Raw genomic sequence first — 13785 nt, 5'->3', positions numbered from 1 at the left:
CAGTAAGGCGAGCGGTGCTATGAGACACGCGCCCTGAAGGGCACACCGAGCGGGGGGCGGGGGGTCACTGACCTCGCAGGAAGATGGGGTGGTGCAGGGCAGGCACGGGAAGCTCCTGGAGGGCCTCGGGCCGCTGGAAGTAGGCGTGCAGCCAGGCCTCGCACTGCGCCAGGGGCTCGGCCGTTGCCGCGGGGCTGCCGGGCGGCTCAGGAGCAGCGGGGGCCTCGGTGGGGCTGTGGAAGCGACAACAGGAGATTAATAATAAACCTGGGGACCCCGGCCCACACATCTGCAAGGCAACCCGAAAACAGCAGTGCACGAACAAGGGGGGGCACCTGCAGCCACCCATGGGCGGGCGCGTCTCCGAGCGCTGTGCCACAGGCAGACGGTGGCCGGGAGAGGGCGGAGGCTGAGACGCCCCAGAGCCATCCCCCCCCCGCCCCGTGCGTCCACCTTTAGCTCTCAGAGACACCACATGCTGCCCCGGCCGGGCGGCTCGGTTGGTTGGAGTGTTGTCCCTACGCCCCAAAGTCGCAGGTTCGATCTCCAGTCAGGGAACATACCCAGGTGGTGGGTTGGTCCCCAGTTGGGATGTGTACTGGGCACAACCAATCGATGTCTTCCTGTCTCTCACATGCTCTCCCTCCAAAATCAATGAATACCCCCTCGGGTGAGGGTTTTTTTTCCCCACAAAAGAAACATGGCGTCCTTGAAAACAAGGGGCGGTCCCCAGGAGGGGCATCCTGGGGCGCGGCGCTTCTCTCCGGGGCTCTGCGTGTCTGTCGCCCAGCCAGAGGCGGGCAGCCACAGGGTGACTCTCGGGGCAGCGTCCCTACCCCTTCCCGGGACGCACAGGTGCACGTCTGTGTCTCCTGTCACCTGTCGAATCGCCGAGAGCGCGTGACCAGAGCCTTTCCCCAGGAACACTCTTCCCCGAAACCCTGGTCAAGGAACTGCAGCGCTGCCCTCCCCTGCCCGGCCAACAGAGCGGCGCTCGCGAGCTCCTGACCGCATGCTTGCGGCTGCGCCCTCGCTCGGTCTGCTCTTCCCCACACTCGACGGTGCCCGTCCGGTGTGGGACGTCAGGGCAGCGCTCTGTGCCATCTGCTCCTTTTCCGAGTCCTGCTGTTTGTCAGGGCTGCCGGTCTCCCCTTTACCTCCTGAAGCTCACTTTCATTTGCTTGTTTCAACCCAGCGTGTTTGAGACTCAAGTCAGATGGCTCTGTCTCATCCCGCCGGGCGGTGACTCTCCTGTCCCTGGACCCTGCAGCTGCCCCTCGAGGCCCTGGCCCCTTGGCAGGGCCTGACTCTCTGGGGGCGCTGCTCCGCTGGCCGAGGAAACCAGTCGGACCCCTCCCGGGGGCCCTGCTCTCCCACCCTGCCGGGCCCTGGACGCCGGGCACGCTTCCTGGGGCTTCCCAGTCCTGGCGGCAGAGTCTCTCCCATCTCCCTCTGGACACCACGGCTCCCGAGGCCAGGGCGGAAGAGCCACCGAAACGCAGGTACAAGCGGCTCTTCCCGAAGCCTCACACCGCCCCCACCCCCCACTGGCCAGCGACCCGAGGGCAGGTGGGCGAGGCCGAGACCCGCAGGCCGCCTTCCCCCGTCGCGCACGCCCTGTCCTCACCCGCCCCTCCCCACTCGCACGTCCCCGGTGACACGGGCCGGACGCTCGGGCACCCCAGGCCCCTGCCCCCTGCCCACGCCGGGGCCTCGGCCTCCGCTGCTGCTCGGGACGTGAGGCGTGAGCTGGGCTCCCCGAGGTTCCCACCCCGAACAGGGCGCCTGAAGAATTTCTGTAGTAGTAAAATTCATCTTAAATCGATTTTTTATGCTTGTGCTAAAGACCCCAGCCTCTGATTTACTCTGCGGCTCTCCTTTTAACTCTTTCTCCGTCGGCGCTGGGCGGCTGTTCACGGGCGAAACGCAATTAAAGCGCTTTGATTCCGAAGCCGGGATTTAACGATGCTGCTACATTTGAAACGAGTGGCATCACACACACACATGAAAGCAGGTTTCTAGAGCCATGACACATTTCCATTCCTACGATCAAATGGGATTCATTCCCTGCCCTGCCCTGCCCTCTCCTGCAACCCTGCCCGGCTCGTCCCTGAGAGAGCCTCGGTGTGACCGTCTCCGGGCGCCACCGACGGCCCCTCTCACGGTGGAGGAGGACACCCACCAGGCCCCCCGCAACCCCCCACACACCCGAGGGACCGGAGACCCCCACCGTCACGGCTCCGGGGCCCACACTCATTCACGTCCCAAGTCTGAGCAACTCCCCCACTGCGGGCACGCGAACGCCGACCCGGCTGTGCGCAGGGAGGCGCCCGACCCCGGGGGACAGACACCTGGGCACCGCCACGCATGCAGCCCGAGGGCTGGCGCTGCAGCCAGGGTCGCGCGGCGGCGGTCCCGTCCAGTGGGACAGAGCAGGGAGGGGGCTTCCGGGTCCAGCTGCCCGTCCCGGGGGCGCACGTCGTGACGCCGGCCGTCTGCACCCCCCCCCACTAGTGGCAGGAGAGGGGACCCAGCTCGGCTGAGCCTTCCGACTTGGGCCGACGGCGACCCCAGGTGCCCCAGCACAGCGACCGCGAGGTCACACGTGGTTCGGTTCAGGGGCTTCGAGAAATACGCAGCTGCTGGCCACCCCGGGGGCTCCGTGAGAAGAGACGGCCGCGGTACACTGCCTGCGGGGGAAGCTTCCGGAACGTCCGTGGGTCCGAGAGCCTGTGCAAGGTGCCCCTGGAGCTGCGACCCGTTAGGGGCGGCCCTGACCCGTCCCTTCCCGGGCTGGCAGGAAGAGTGTCCCGGCGCAGAACCGGTGTGGGGTTCGCTCTGAAGCAAACCTGTTTCTCACCCCGAAGCGACCTCTGAACTGTCTGCAGCGAGGCTGGCGACACCCGCCCTGGACGTGCTAACGGGGGACGCGCGACTGCCCAGCACCGACGGTCGTCACGGGGAACCTCCCTCCCTGCCGGCAGCGTCTGAGGACGCCGACGTGGACGGAGGGAGGCCGCCACGCACCCGGGGACGCGGGGGCCGGCGGCTGCAGCACACTTACACGGGTGGCCCCGGGGACAGAGGCACACGCCGCAGGGGGGAGCTGTGCCGGCTCCCGTCGGCCCTCCCGGGGGGGTGCGGCAGGGTCAGGAGGCCGGCCGGGCTCTCCGCCACAGGGGACGCAGGCGTGGCGGCCACCGATGTGCGGTGTGCGTGGCCCTGACGTGGGCCTGCCACGCCCCACGCGCTCAGTGCTTTAGACCTCAGCTAACGTGGCAGGAGACGTGGGTGCCGCAAGACCTCACTGGCATCAAAGAACCGCCAAGTCCTCATTTCTGAGAGAATCCTACTCCCCAAAGACGTGAGAACGGCACGAACTTGGCCCAAGTCCCACGTGACGGAAGAAAACAGGCCCAGGCCCTAAGTGCTCCCTCCAGTCTGGGTGGCGCCGGGCAGCGCTCCCAGGGAGAGTGCGTGAGCCCCAGTGCCTCCCGTTTGACCCGGCGCTCCTCCGACCTCTGACCTCCGACCTCCAACCCCTCAGGGTGGGGCTGAGCCTCACAGTTTGGGGATGTTAGCTGGTGACGCTGGAGGCTGGCCCAGAAAGTCCCAAGGACCCGCATTCTTCTGAGTTGCCCCGGAATCGGGCAGGCAGGGAGCTGGCGGGACGGCCCTTCGGTGAGGCTGGGGGGCCGGTCTGCACGGAATCCCGTGGGCCCCCACGTGCACATCCCGTGCCAGGGGGGCCCCCGAGCCCTGGCCACGCGGCACTTCAGGCGCGGCCCCTTCACGCGGGACGCATTCTGGGCGGACCCCGCTGAGTGGACACGCCCTCTGGGGCTGCTGGCCCGCGGCGTGGCGTGGGGAGGACGCCCGACCTCCGAGAGGACAGAAACACGGCCCCCTGCCTGGTGAGCGCCGTCTCTTGCCCCCCCAGAACCAGCCTCCGTCTCCGACCCCGCAGGGGCCCCCTGGGCTGCCGTGTCAAGGTCGATGGCAAAGGGAGGAGGAAGCAGCCTTGAATGTATCTGGGCCTCCACTACCCACTTTCCGGGTGGTCGCAGGTTTGCTGCTTAAACGCGATCTCAGTTTTCAATGGACACCCTCGGCCCTTCATGCTGGGGCCTCAGGGTGACGTCAGAACGTAAACAAGAGCACGGGGGAATTTACTGTCGTGTTTAAAACACCCCCAGAAGCACGGAGAAATTTTTCTGTAAATTTTCAACTCCTCCCCGTGTAAGGCACATGTCATAAGAATGGCATATTTTCCTTTTAAAAATAATTGACTGTTAAAAATACATCAGCAATAATAAAACGTTTTTAAGAGACGATTTAAATAGTACGCTTGGCAGACGAGAGGGCCTTAAAAAAGCCTATTTTCTTTCTCCCTAAATGTTGAAACTATTGAAAGGAAGACTATTTTATCAACGCTTTAACATATCATTAAAAATCTCTCCTATTTGACAGATGAAGATAAAAACACCCCAAAACTATAGATGAATTATCAGGTCCCTCATGATTGCAAAACAATTACAGGATGCAGAGCAATCTAGTTAAATTTTATTCAAAAGCTTACCACACTTGTGTTTTCTTTTATTTTTCTATCAAGAAACCCATGAGGCTTAAGCACAATTCATTATGTATGAGACCCCACTCGCGGTGCTTGGCTGTTGATTAATAGCAAAGTTTGCTGTGTGTACATTTGCAACATTAGATGCATACAATATGCTAACTTATTCTTTCACCGAAACTAATTATTTACAAAAACGACTACTTGAGACCACAATTTATTAAACGCATGCATCCCGTCTCGGCGCGGCCCCCGAAGACAGCCGGCGATGAAGATCTTTCACTCGATGTGACAACCGCGGAAGCGCAGTTATTAATACTGTGAATGTGGCACATGAAGAGTTCAGACGGCCTGCTGTCCGCGCTGCTTCCGCCGCCCTCTCGGCGCGCGCGGGAGAGGCACAGCCTTCTTCTGCGGCTGAACTGAGCTTCTTACAAATAAGATGCTTCCACGCTAGGAACGAAACAGCTGAACGAAAGAAAGAACGTGGAGCAGGAATAACAAAGTCCTCATCGAATTGCTATTTGAGTAGGTTTATTACAGTTCCGTCAGGAATTAGCTCATCTGTGGAGAAATATCTGTAGAAATAAAACTTCGAAGGACCCATTCCGTGAGTCTCACCCCATGACTGGTGTTCCCACAAGGGCACTTCCCCCCAAAGGGTCTCTGGTGGCAGGTGACTCGGGAGGACCCAGTAACTTTCCCCTCCACGCCGAGGGAAGCAGGGCCGTGGTAGGAACCGGCCCATGAACAGGAACCGCAGACAAATGAATGACATTTCAAATGGGCCATTTGGTCGACCTCGAGTGTCTTTCGGGCTAACTCTGGAACGCCCGTGGCCCAAAGCGGCAGTCCCCACTCTGAGCCCCCTCCCTGGTGCAGGAGGCCATCAGACGCTTTCCTGAGCCGTCCGAGTTCTGCCAGGACACGCAAGGAAAAGGAGGAGGTGGGTTTCGAACCAGGGCCTGCGCCGGAACTCGGGGTTTTAGGGGCGGAGAGGAACTGAAGCGCCAGAGGGAGGGGCTCTGCTTCCTGCGGTAGGTGAGCGAGAGGCGAGGGGAAAGCGGCGTGAGAACGGGACACACTCAGGGTGCGCGGACGGTGGAGACGGGCGCGGAGCCGCTGGGTTCCTACCGCGCAGGTGGACACCCGACGTCCAAGGACACAGCCGAGGCTGGCCAGTCGAGGCCGCCGACTGCGGAAGTGCCAGGCGAGGGGCGGTCTCCCTGCCGCACCTCCGTGACACGACCTGGCACCTGGGGACGGCGGGGTCCCCTGAGCGGCGCTGAGGACCCACCGTGCGGAACCGGCTCGAGGGGAGTCTTGCGTGGAACGTCCAGGCTGCCCTGAGCGCTGGCCCGTGCCAGGCTCGCGACTGGGGCCTGCCCCGTGCTCGCCCCTCCCAGGGGCCCCCGAGGAGGGCAGTGTGGCCCCCAGGGTCTAGAAGAGGGGACGGGGCCCAGAGCTCTGGGACGATAAGCGGTGCGTCGGGGACGGAGCCACAGCCCGGCCCGAGGCCTGACCCTCCGGGCCTCCGCCACGAAGCGGAGGGGTGGTCACGCCTTGTCATGAGGCACCCGTAGGGTCACAGGCCCCACTCCCGACGGCGTGGGTGCTGCGCAGCATGGGGATTCTCTTTTCCGTGTGGGTGGCTTCTGCGAACCTTCCCTGCCGCTCAGGAATACGGTCTGGGACCCCCAGCGCCTTATGCTACAGGGACGACGGAACCTGAGCACCGGCTCTAGCTCCGTTCCATTCCAGAAGCTTCCAAGGAGAGAGAGGAGGTGCCCACACTGCAGGGTCTATGGCGGCCCACTGGGCGCCACTGGCCCACACCCTTCAAGGAAGGGCATGTTTCCATCTAAACGCCTTAATGTTCCTTTACACGGGAGGGAGTCCTTGTCTCAGGCAGCCCAGGCCCCTCCCGTCCCTCGTCCCCCGGGACACAGAGGCGGGGTGAGACGGGCTGAGCTCCTTCCAGGTGGCAGGTCAGGCAGCAGACGGTGCGGGAGTGCCCCGCTCACCTGCGCACGGTGCTCGTCAGTAAGCCACGCCTGCCCCGCAGTCCCCTGTCTGGTAAACGGGCCCGCACGGCGCTCAGTAAGTAACAGATGCCCCCTCCGAGCAAGCAAACCCAGGGGGGTCTGCGGAGACAAGCGCAGCCCGCCAGGTAAGGCGAGCCTGCCGCCTGCGGCCCCGGCCTCAGAGGCCGCGCACGGTCGCAGCTGGAACCTGTTAGCCGAAACCTCTGGATTTGACATCAGACCGCGTCCTGACTGTGCGTCAGCGGCCAAGAAAACCTTAAGCGACTATGAAATGGACAGTTAATGTAACTGTATTTTAAAACACTGAGGTCATATTTAATTTTGAATTGAAACTCTTAAAATGTGCTTTCTGGCAAGGACGTGGAGTCATAAAACAACGCTGACTACAGAACAAAACTGAAACGTTATTAAAATAAATCTTTTTTCCAGAGTACCAATATTTGCAAGTAGTGGATTACAAGAAGAAACACTGGTACTTCTTGAGTGAGCGCTCCCACCCAGAGGGTGATGTCACCCCGCACCCCGGCGAGAGGCCACGCCCACCCCACCCCGGGGTCCCCGGCTGGCTGCTCTCCCAGCACCCCATCTTCCGTCCAGGGCGCCCGGCCCAGCCACGCCCCGAGGTCCGCCCCTCCCAAGTCCACCGGCCGAGAACCAACGACCTCACGGGGGCCTTGCGGGGTGGGGGTGGGGGTGCTTCCACCAGGAACGAGCAGGGGCAGGCCGGGCGAGGAGGCAGAGGAAGGACAGGGTGGAAAACATTTAGCAGCAAAGCCGGCCAATTAAAATTTCCTCTAGGAAGCAGCGATTTCCACTCAAAGCGGGTTGGAAGGTCTCATTTCATATGCCTTTTCCCTCCTCTTGAAAAATCAATACAGCCCCAGGGAGGCCGTCACACTTGCTGGCTGAGAGCTCCCTGCCTGGACCCGGTCCCCGGGCCTCCCAGGGGAGGGGCCGGGCCGGCACAGGGCTTCCCGGCAGACACGTGCCGGCAGGTGCCCCCTGACAGCAGGACACGGGGGAGGCTGGCGGGCCGGCCCCGGGCGGGCAGGCCGGACTTCCCAGCGCCCAAGCCTGGGCTGGACCCCTGGCCCCTGCACTCCAAACTCAAGAGGGACGGGGTGGGGGGGGCAGCCAGAGACGCCGCTGAGGATGTGTCTGCCAGGAGCTCGGAGGTGGCCTGCCAGCCTGTCCCTTCCTTGTGCCCAGGCGCAGGCCTCCGGGCCCCCTCATTCTGCCCCCCACGCCCGCAGGGCCTGTTCCTGGTCCACAGTCCTTCTGGTCCCAAACCTCTAGCCCCGCCCCCGCCTGGGCCTTCCTGGAGGCCCAGCACCCTTCCCACTCATGACCGTGGCTCCCGGAGGCCCCCGAGCTCAATCTACTTGACTTCTCGGCTTTGAGCCGAGTCTCAGGCCTAACTCTGGAACCCTTTGAGGACAAAAGCATTCTCTGATCCTCACGAAAATGTTAGTTGGAGAAACAACTTAAAAAAAGAAAATCTATTGGGTTGGCCAAAAAGTCCGCATGTTTTTTCCCATGAAACAAAACAGGTTTTTCATTTTCCCCAACGACGGGACTGATCTGGGCATTGTGAGGGTGCCGGCTGTCCCCCACCACAGAACGCTGACTGTTCCCAATCAACGCCTCGGTCTGGTCGCTGTCGCTCCGACTGGCCGGCCCCAGCGTGGGGAGCACCGTCCGGCGAGGGGTCTCCGGCACGGAGCCTCACAACCCCGCTGACGGGTTCGGTCCGTCTCCGCACCTGCTCCACGCCGGCACAAATCCTTTCTTTTTTGTGTGTGTGTGTTTCTCTCGCAGTTTTACCTTTCTTGACATCATGAGGCATAACATGCCGAAACTTGCGTATTTTCTTCCATCTTCAATATAAAAATGGCTACACGAAAATTCACCAATTTTGACTTTCTTTTTTTTTTAAATGCATGCTGATGTGCCAGTGCTCACGGAGGACTGCCCCCGGTCCGTCCTGCCCCCCGAGTGGGAGTGAGAGACCCGCCCCCACTCGGACCCTGCCGGTGGCCGGTGGGGTGGAGGACGTTCGCTTTGGGAAGAACGTGCTGTGCTCTCTCAGCCCCCGGCCCCCGGGGCCCCCGGTGTCCACTTCTGGAGCTTCCGACAGTGACTCCGCAAGGCCACCGATGTCCTCACAGGAGATTTAAACGCACGTCCAAAGCCGGGGGCCCCTCAGGCCCGGGTCGGGGTGGGGGTGCTCCTCCTGCTCTCCAGGCTCCGCCCACTTTCCGGGACTTCCGTGGACTGAGACCAGCGACCGTGGCCACTCGTGCGCCGTCACCTGTTTTCAGTCACCGATTTAACCAGAGGCTCCGGACACGGAGCGAGGCTGAAGACCCACAGGCGTCCAGTGAGGGCGGCCCGAGCGAGGGGAGGCCCGGGGCCACAGGAGGAGAAAGCCGATCCCCCCACCCCCCACGCAGGCTCCTGCAAGCGTCCCCCGGGCCCGAGACCCCAGCGAGCGGGGCCGCCCCTGCGTCTCCCTCTGCTCCCTGCGCCACCAGAGGCGCCGATTCGCAGCGCCCGCAGCCAGCCCGCGGCCGGGTTCTCGGGCAGCTCCCCTCCCAAGGCCTGGTTTATGCGCCACGGCACCTCCCCCCAAACCCCACAATAAACACGCAGTCCGGGGGGCCGAGCGCAGCAGCCCTCTTCCCTTCCCCACTAGGTGAGGTGGTGCAGGCGGCCGCCCCCGCCACTGAGGGGTTCATTAATAGGCAAAAATTAATTGTATGCAGCCTGGAGTAATGAGATGGGAAAACACGCGCACTTCAGCCGGCGCGGAGGGGACGGGCTCGGCGGCGGCGGCGGCGTTGGTAATGAAGTGGCGGGGCCTGGGGGACGCGGCGGTGCGGCGCGGCGTGGCCCGGGACCGGGGTCCCTTTGCAGTCGTGGGGGCCGGGGCGCCATTAAAAAAACACACGGTGAAGTGTAAACACCACGCAAGCGTTCTGAGCGCCACGCCGACCCCCGCTGCACGTCCCGCGGAGCGCCACCTCCGGGTTTATAAATAAATGATTAGACGGAAAACCTCGGGAGGGTTCCCCGTTTCCACGGCAATTACCGCAGCGGACCACTGCCGCGTGGCGGGCCCGGGACGGCCCCCCGGGTGGCAGGAGCCACTCACCCAGGGCTGCCCTCGCGTCGGAGGCGCCGCGACAGGGCGCACCGTGTCAGCATGGGCTCGGGACGCGGCCACAGGCCGTGGTAACACGCACACCAGGTGGACACGTCCCTGAGTTGAAACACGGGAGGGTCACTGGCGCGCTGACCCGAGCGGGGCGGTCGGTGCGGGCAGGCGTCCGGCCCCCGCCCCCACACAGACGCCGGCCTGCGGGGGAGCCTCGCGCCGCCCGCACGGGCGTGTTCTCTCTCCGGCTCTTTGGGGCGCGGCCTCGGACCAACGACTAAGCGCTACACTGTAAAAAAGTCACTGAATTAAAAATAAAAATAGACAAACAGTGGGGAAAAGTGGAGAACATGCTTAACCATGCTGACGGAGAAAAAAAATACACTTGACTAATAAATATTAAAGAGAAAAGTGTATGACCTCCACAGTTACCAAAGAAACGTCAATCTTGCGAACACTAAGAACCGTTTTGGAAATGTCACGCTGGCGGAGATGCAGGGAAACGGACACCCTTTGCTGACGCTCGGGGCTGTGAGAGGGCAGGGGCTCTGCGCCGGAAGCCTGGGCTGCACCCCTCGAACCTTCTAAGGGGGAGTGCCTTGTGGCCCGGGGGTCCCCCTTCTGGGACCTCCCCCACGGAAACGCACACCCACGGGTGCTCCTGGTGACCCTCCGTAAAAGGTCGGCCAGCCACCGCATTGCCAAAGGAAGGGGAAGGGTTAAGGGAGTACAATCGACACCGTGCAACGATGTGCCACTACGGAGAATGGGCGCCCTGTGCCGCAGGGAAGCACCTGCTCAGGGGACGGGTACACCGTCTCCCGCGCCGTCAAGGTCTGCCGGAACAGGCATGCACGCTCACAAAAACAGAAACAGCGTTGTCTTCGAGAGGATCAAAAGCGACTGCCTCTGGAAAGGGACTTTCATACTTCTCTGCTTGAAATTTCAAAAGTGATCTTGCGTGGCTTTAAACAGTTCCAAGTCAAAGCCAGGAAAAGCAGCTTGGGACGACGGGGACACGTGAGAACCCCTGAAGGAGTGGGGGCCCCGCGGGGGGCCGGGAGGCCCTCCTGCCGCCGCCCGCGCTCCTGGGGCACCCGCCGCGACCTCGCCCAAGCATTTCCCACGCCGGGGACCCGGAGCGGCAGACGGTGAGGCGGCAGGGGCTCCCTCGGCCCCATCGTCCTGCAAAGGGCGGAGCGTGGTGGCTCCTGAAGTCTCGCCCTGCATCCGGGGGGTCGGGGGGAAGCCGCTCTTGCCCCGGGGGTTTGGCCCCCACCAGCCTCCCTGCAAGGATGCCAGCCTGGGACGCTGCTCCCCCGGGGCCCTCACCGCACTGCCGGGCGCCACACGGCGCCACCAGGAAGGCGGGCGCGCTGTCCCCGCTGCAAAGGGCTCCCGGAGCACGTGCGCCGGGCAGCTAAGAAGGATTAACAAGAGACGCCTGGACGTGGGGAAACCCCGCCCTGGGAAAAGGGGCAGAAGAGAGCGGAGGGACTTGGGAACCCCACCCTGAAGAGAGGCGGGGTCACGGGACTCCGCGGTCACAGCTCCAGACGCCACACGGGCGACAGTCACTGTCCGACGTGGGCAGGAGTGACTCGGGCTGCCCGGCTGGAGTTTCGAACCCGGGCGTGAGGACCCTCCTGAGACAAGTCGTGCCCGGGAGGGTCTCACCCGCCCGCGCCACATCCCGTGGGTGAGCTCAGAGCACCGGGAGGAGACGCTGCCCTGCCCCGCCCGGCGGGCACCCGCTCCCCTCCCCCAGAGACCCAGGCAAGGGCGGGCTCTGCTGGAGGACCACCGCCCGGCGCAGCAGCCCGCGGGGCTCCCTCCCCCAGCCCCCACCTGGCGGCTCCAAGCCCCGCCCCTCACCGGAAGCCTGCTGGGCAGGTGCGCGCACACGGGAAGCATCTTGCTGCCAGTCTCACGTTCTCCTCCGGGGTTCAGGGTCGCTCCTCTCCCCCCACCCAGGGGACCGTGCGCGGGGCTGCCGGAGACCCTTCTCTCCACCCTCACGGAGCTCCAGCGCTGTCGCTCCTGGGCCGCTGGGGCCCAGCAGGGACGCAGAGTCACCGGGCCCTAAAGCCCCGGCCGGACCTCCCAGCTGCTGGACGGAGCCCGTGGCCCCGGGGGGGGGGGGGGAGACGAGGAACAGCTGAGCAGCATCTGCCCCGCGTCCCGGTCCTCGTCCTCCAGCGAACCGCGCCGCTCTGACAGTCTCTCCATCCACCCGCCGCCGTCGTAACCAGCTCAGGTCCCCAGTGCCGACGGCCGCTTCCTCGCAGTCACGTCTCTGGGGCTTGTGTCACCGACGCCGAACACTCGCAGCAGGAAAAGGACGCTCTGGCCACTGCGGGACGTCCCCCCGCCATCGGCCGGGACGTGTCCGGGTCCCCGGAGCACACGAAAGGAGCGTGGGCTGCGCTACTGTTCGCGGAAATCCAGTCCATCCGGGGGCGGGGCAGCCCCGAGAGGGGCGGGCGTCCTGCCTCTCTCCGAGGAGCACGCGGAGCCGGCTGTGGGGTGAACGCCCGGCGCAGCGACCTCCCCGTGCGCTGGGGAGTCCTGTCCCCGATCACGCCAAGTTCTGAGGGAGAAGCACCCGGGGGAGCAGAGCGGCGCAGGCCGGGGGGCGGGGGGCTCGCCCCGACTCGAGTGACCCCTGTGACGAGCGCTCCGTGTGCGGGGTCCCCCCATCCTCCCCCTCGGAGGGAGCCGCCGTCACGCACCCGGGCCCGCGCGGCGGCGGCGGCGGCCACCCCTCCGTTTGCCGGGAATTAGGTAGACAAATAGAGCGGGCTAAATGTAGCGGAGGAGGATGGAAATGGCACGAAAAGGGGCAATTTGTTCGCAATGGTAAAAACCGTTTAATACTTCACATTTTGCTTTGCCATTGAACATTTCTATAAAATGCTTCTTTAAAAAAAAAAACGGGTTTTTCTCGAGTTGAATGACCTTTAAAAAAACTCTCCCAGTGTTCTCCCTTTAACTTACTGGTCCCGGGGGCCCCCACAGGACTAATTAATGCAGCAAACAGGCTCTGGAAGGGACCCCGCACCTGAGGGACGGGCCGGTGACGAGGGGACGGCGGCTCTCGGGGGACCGGCGCATTCAACGCGGCTGCTGCTGGCCCAGCCCTCTGCTGAGGGCGGCCTCGGGGAGGGGGGACCCCCGCAGACTCCGCGGACAGAGCCTCTCAGGCTGTGCAGGGGCACCAGCCCGCCTGCGGGGGAAAGGACCAGCGGAGGCCAGGCTGGGGGCGGGGGGAAGGGGTGTGGGCGTGCACATGTGTGTGTGTGTGTGTGTGTGTGTGTGTGTGTGTCCGTCCCTGGGCCTCCTGAGTTCCGTCCGACTTCCAGCCGGCCCCCCGTCCTCTGCCCCAGGGAGGGGAAGGGCAGGTCGACGACGGCCCAGAGCCAGCTGTGCCGGGGGAGTCACGCTTCACGACCCAGGAGGCTGGGGGGGCGGCGCCCAGTCCGGGGTGGTGGCAGCTGAGACGGCACCTGCACACCTAGGTGTCCTGTCTCTGCCTGTCCCTGGGATACGAAGGACAACAGGCTCTCCCGCACTCGCCAAGGTCACCCCTACAAACACCAGAACCAGAGAAACGGTGTCTGTCTGAGTAGGTTACCCAGGAGGGCCGGCGGTGAGGATCCCCACCGGAAGGACCCGAAGACGGTCGCCCGGGAAACACGACAGGGTCCATTTCTAACATCCAACGTCCATGACCAGCTGGCCGCGGTTCTCCCCCAGCAAAGCAAGGGGGCGCGCCGCCGAGGGCCTCCTGTGCCCGCGGACTCCCACTCCGGTCTCCCCCGGGGAGCCCGGGGGCCGCGCGCTGGCCCCAGGCCGATGTGACCGTGGGCCCCGCGGCCTCCCGGGACACTGGAGGGAGAGGCTCCCCGCCCCCGGGAAGCCGGGGGTAGGACGGGCGGCCCCTCTGGCCAGCAGGAGGCTCGAGGTCACACACTCCTCCCCGTCCCCGCCCCGCCCCCTCCAGCGGGGCT

General features: G+C 64.0%; 1 protein-coding gene across 6 annotated transcripts in view; it reads right to left on the bottom strand.

The window, feature by feature from the left end:
- Positions 1-13785, bottom strand: part of MGMT (O-6-methylguanine-DNA methyltransferase) — a 109383-nt gene that overhangs the window by 21263 nt on the left and 74335 nt on the right. For all 6 annotated transcript variants that reach the window (XM_045854298.1, XM_045854297.1, XM_045854296.1 and 3 more), the window contains one exon: positions 73-233. In XM_045854298.1, coding sequence (XP_045710254.1) covers positions 73-233 — 161 coding nt within the window. The remainder of the gene's footprint in view (positions 1-72; positions 234-13785) is intronic.

Source organism: Phyllostomus hastatus, unplaced genomic scaffold (assembly GCF_019186645.2).
Source record: "Phyllostomus hastatus isolate PE091 unplaced genomic scaffold, TTU_PhHast_1.1 phas_scaffold_1066, whole genome shotgun sequence".
Lineage (NCBI taxonomy): Eukaryota > Metazoa > Chordata > Mammalia > Chiroptera > Phyllostomidae > Phyllostomus > Phyllostomus hastatus.
The sequence above is the reverse complement of the archived record's forward strand: the minus strand, read 5'-3'. Positions and strand labels throughout refer to the sequence as shown.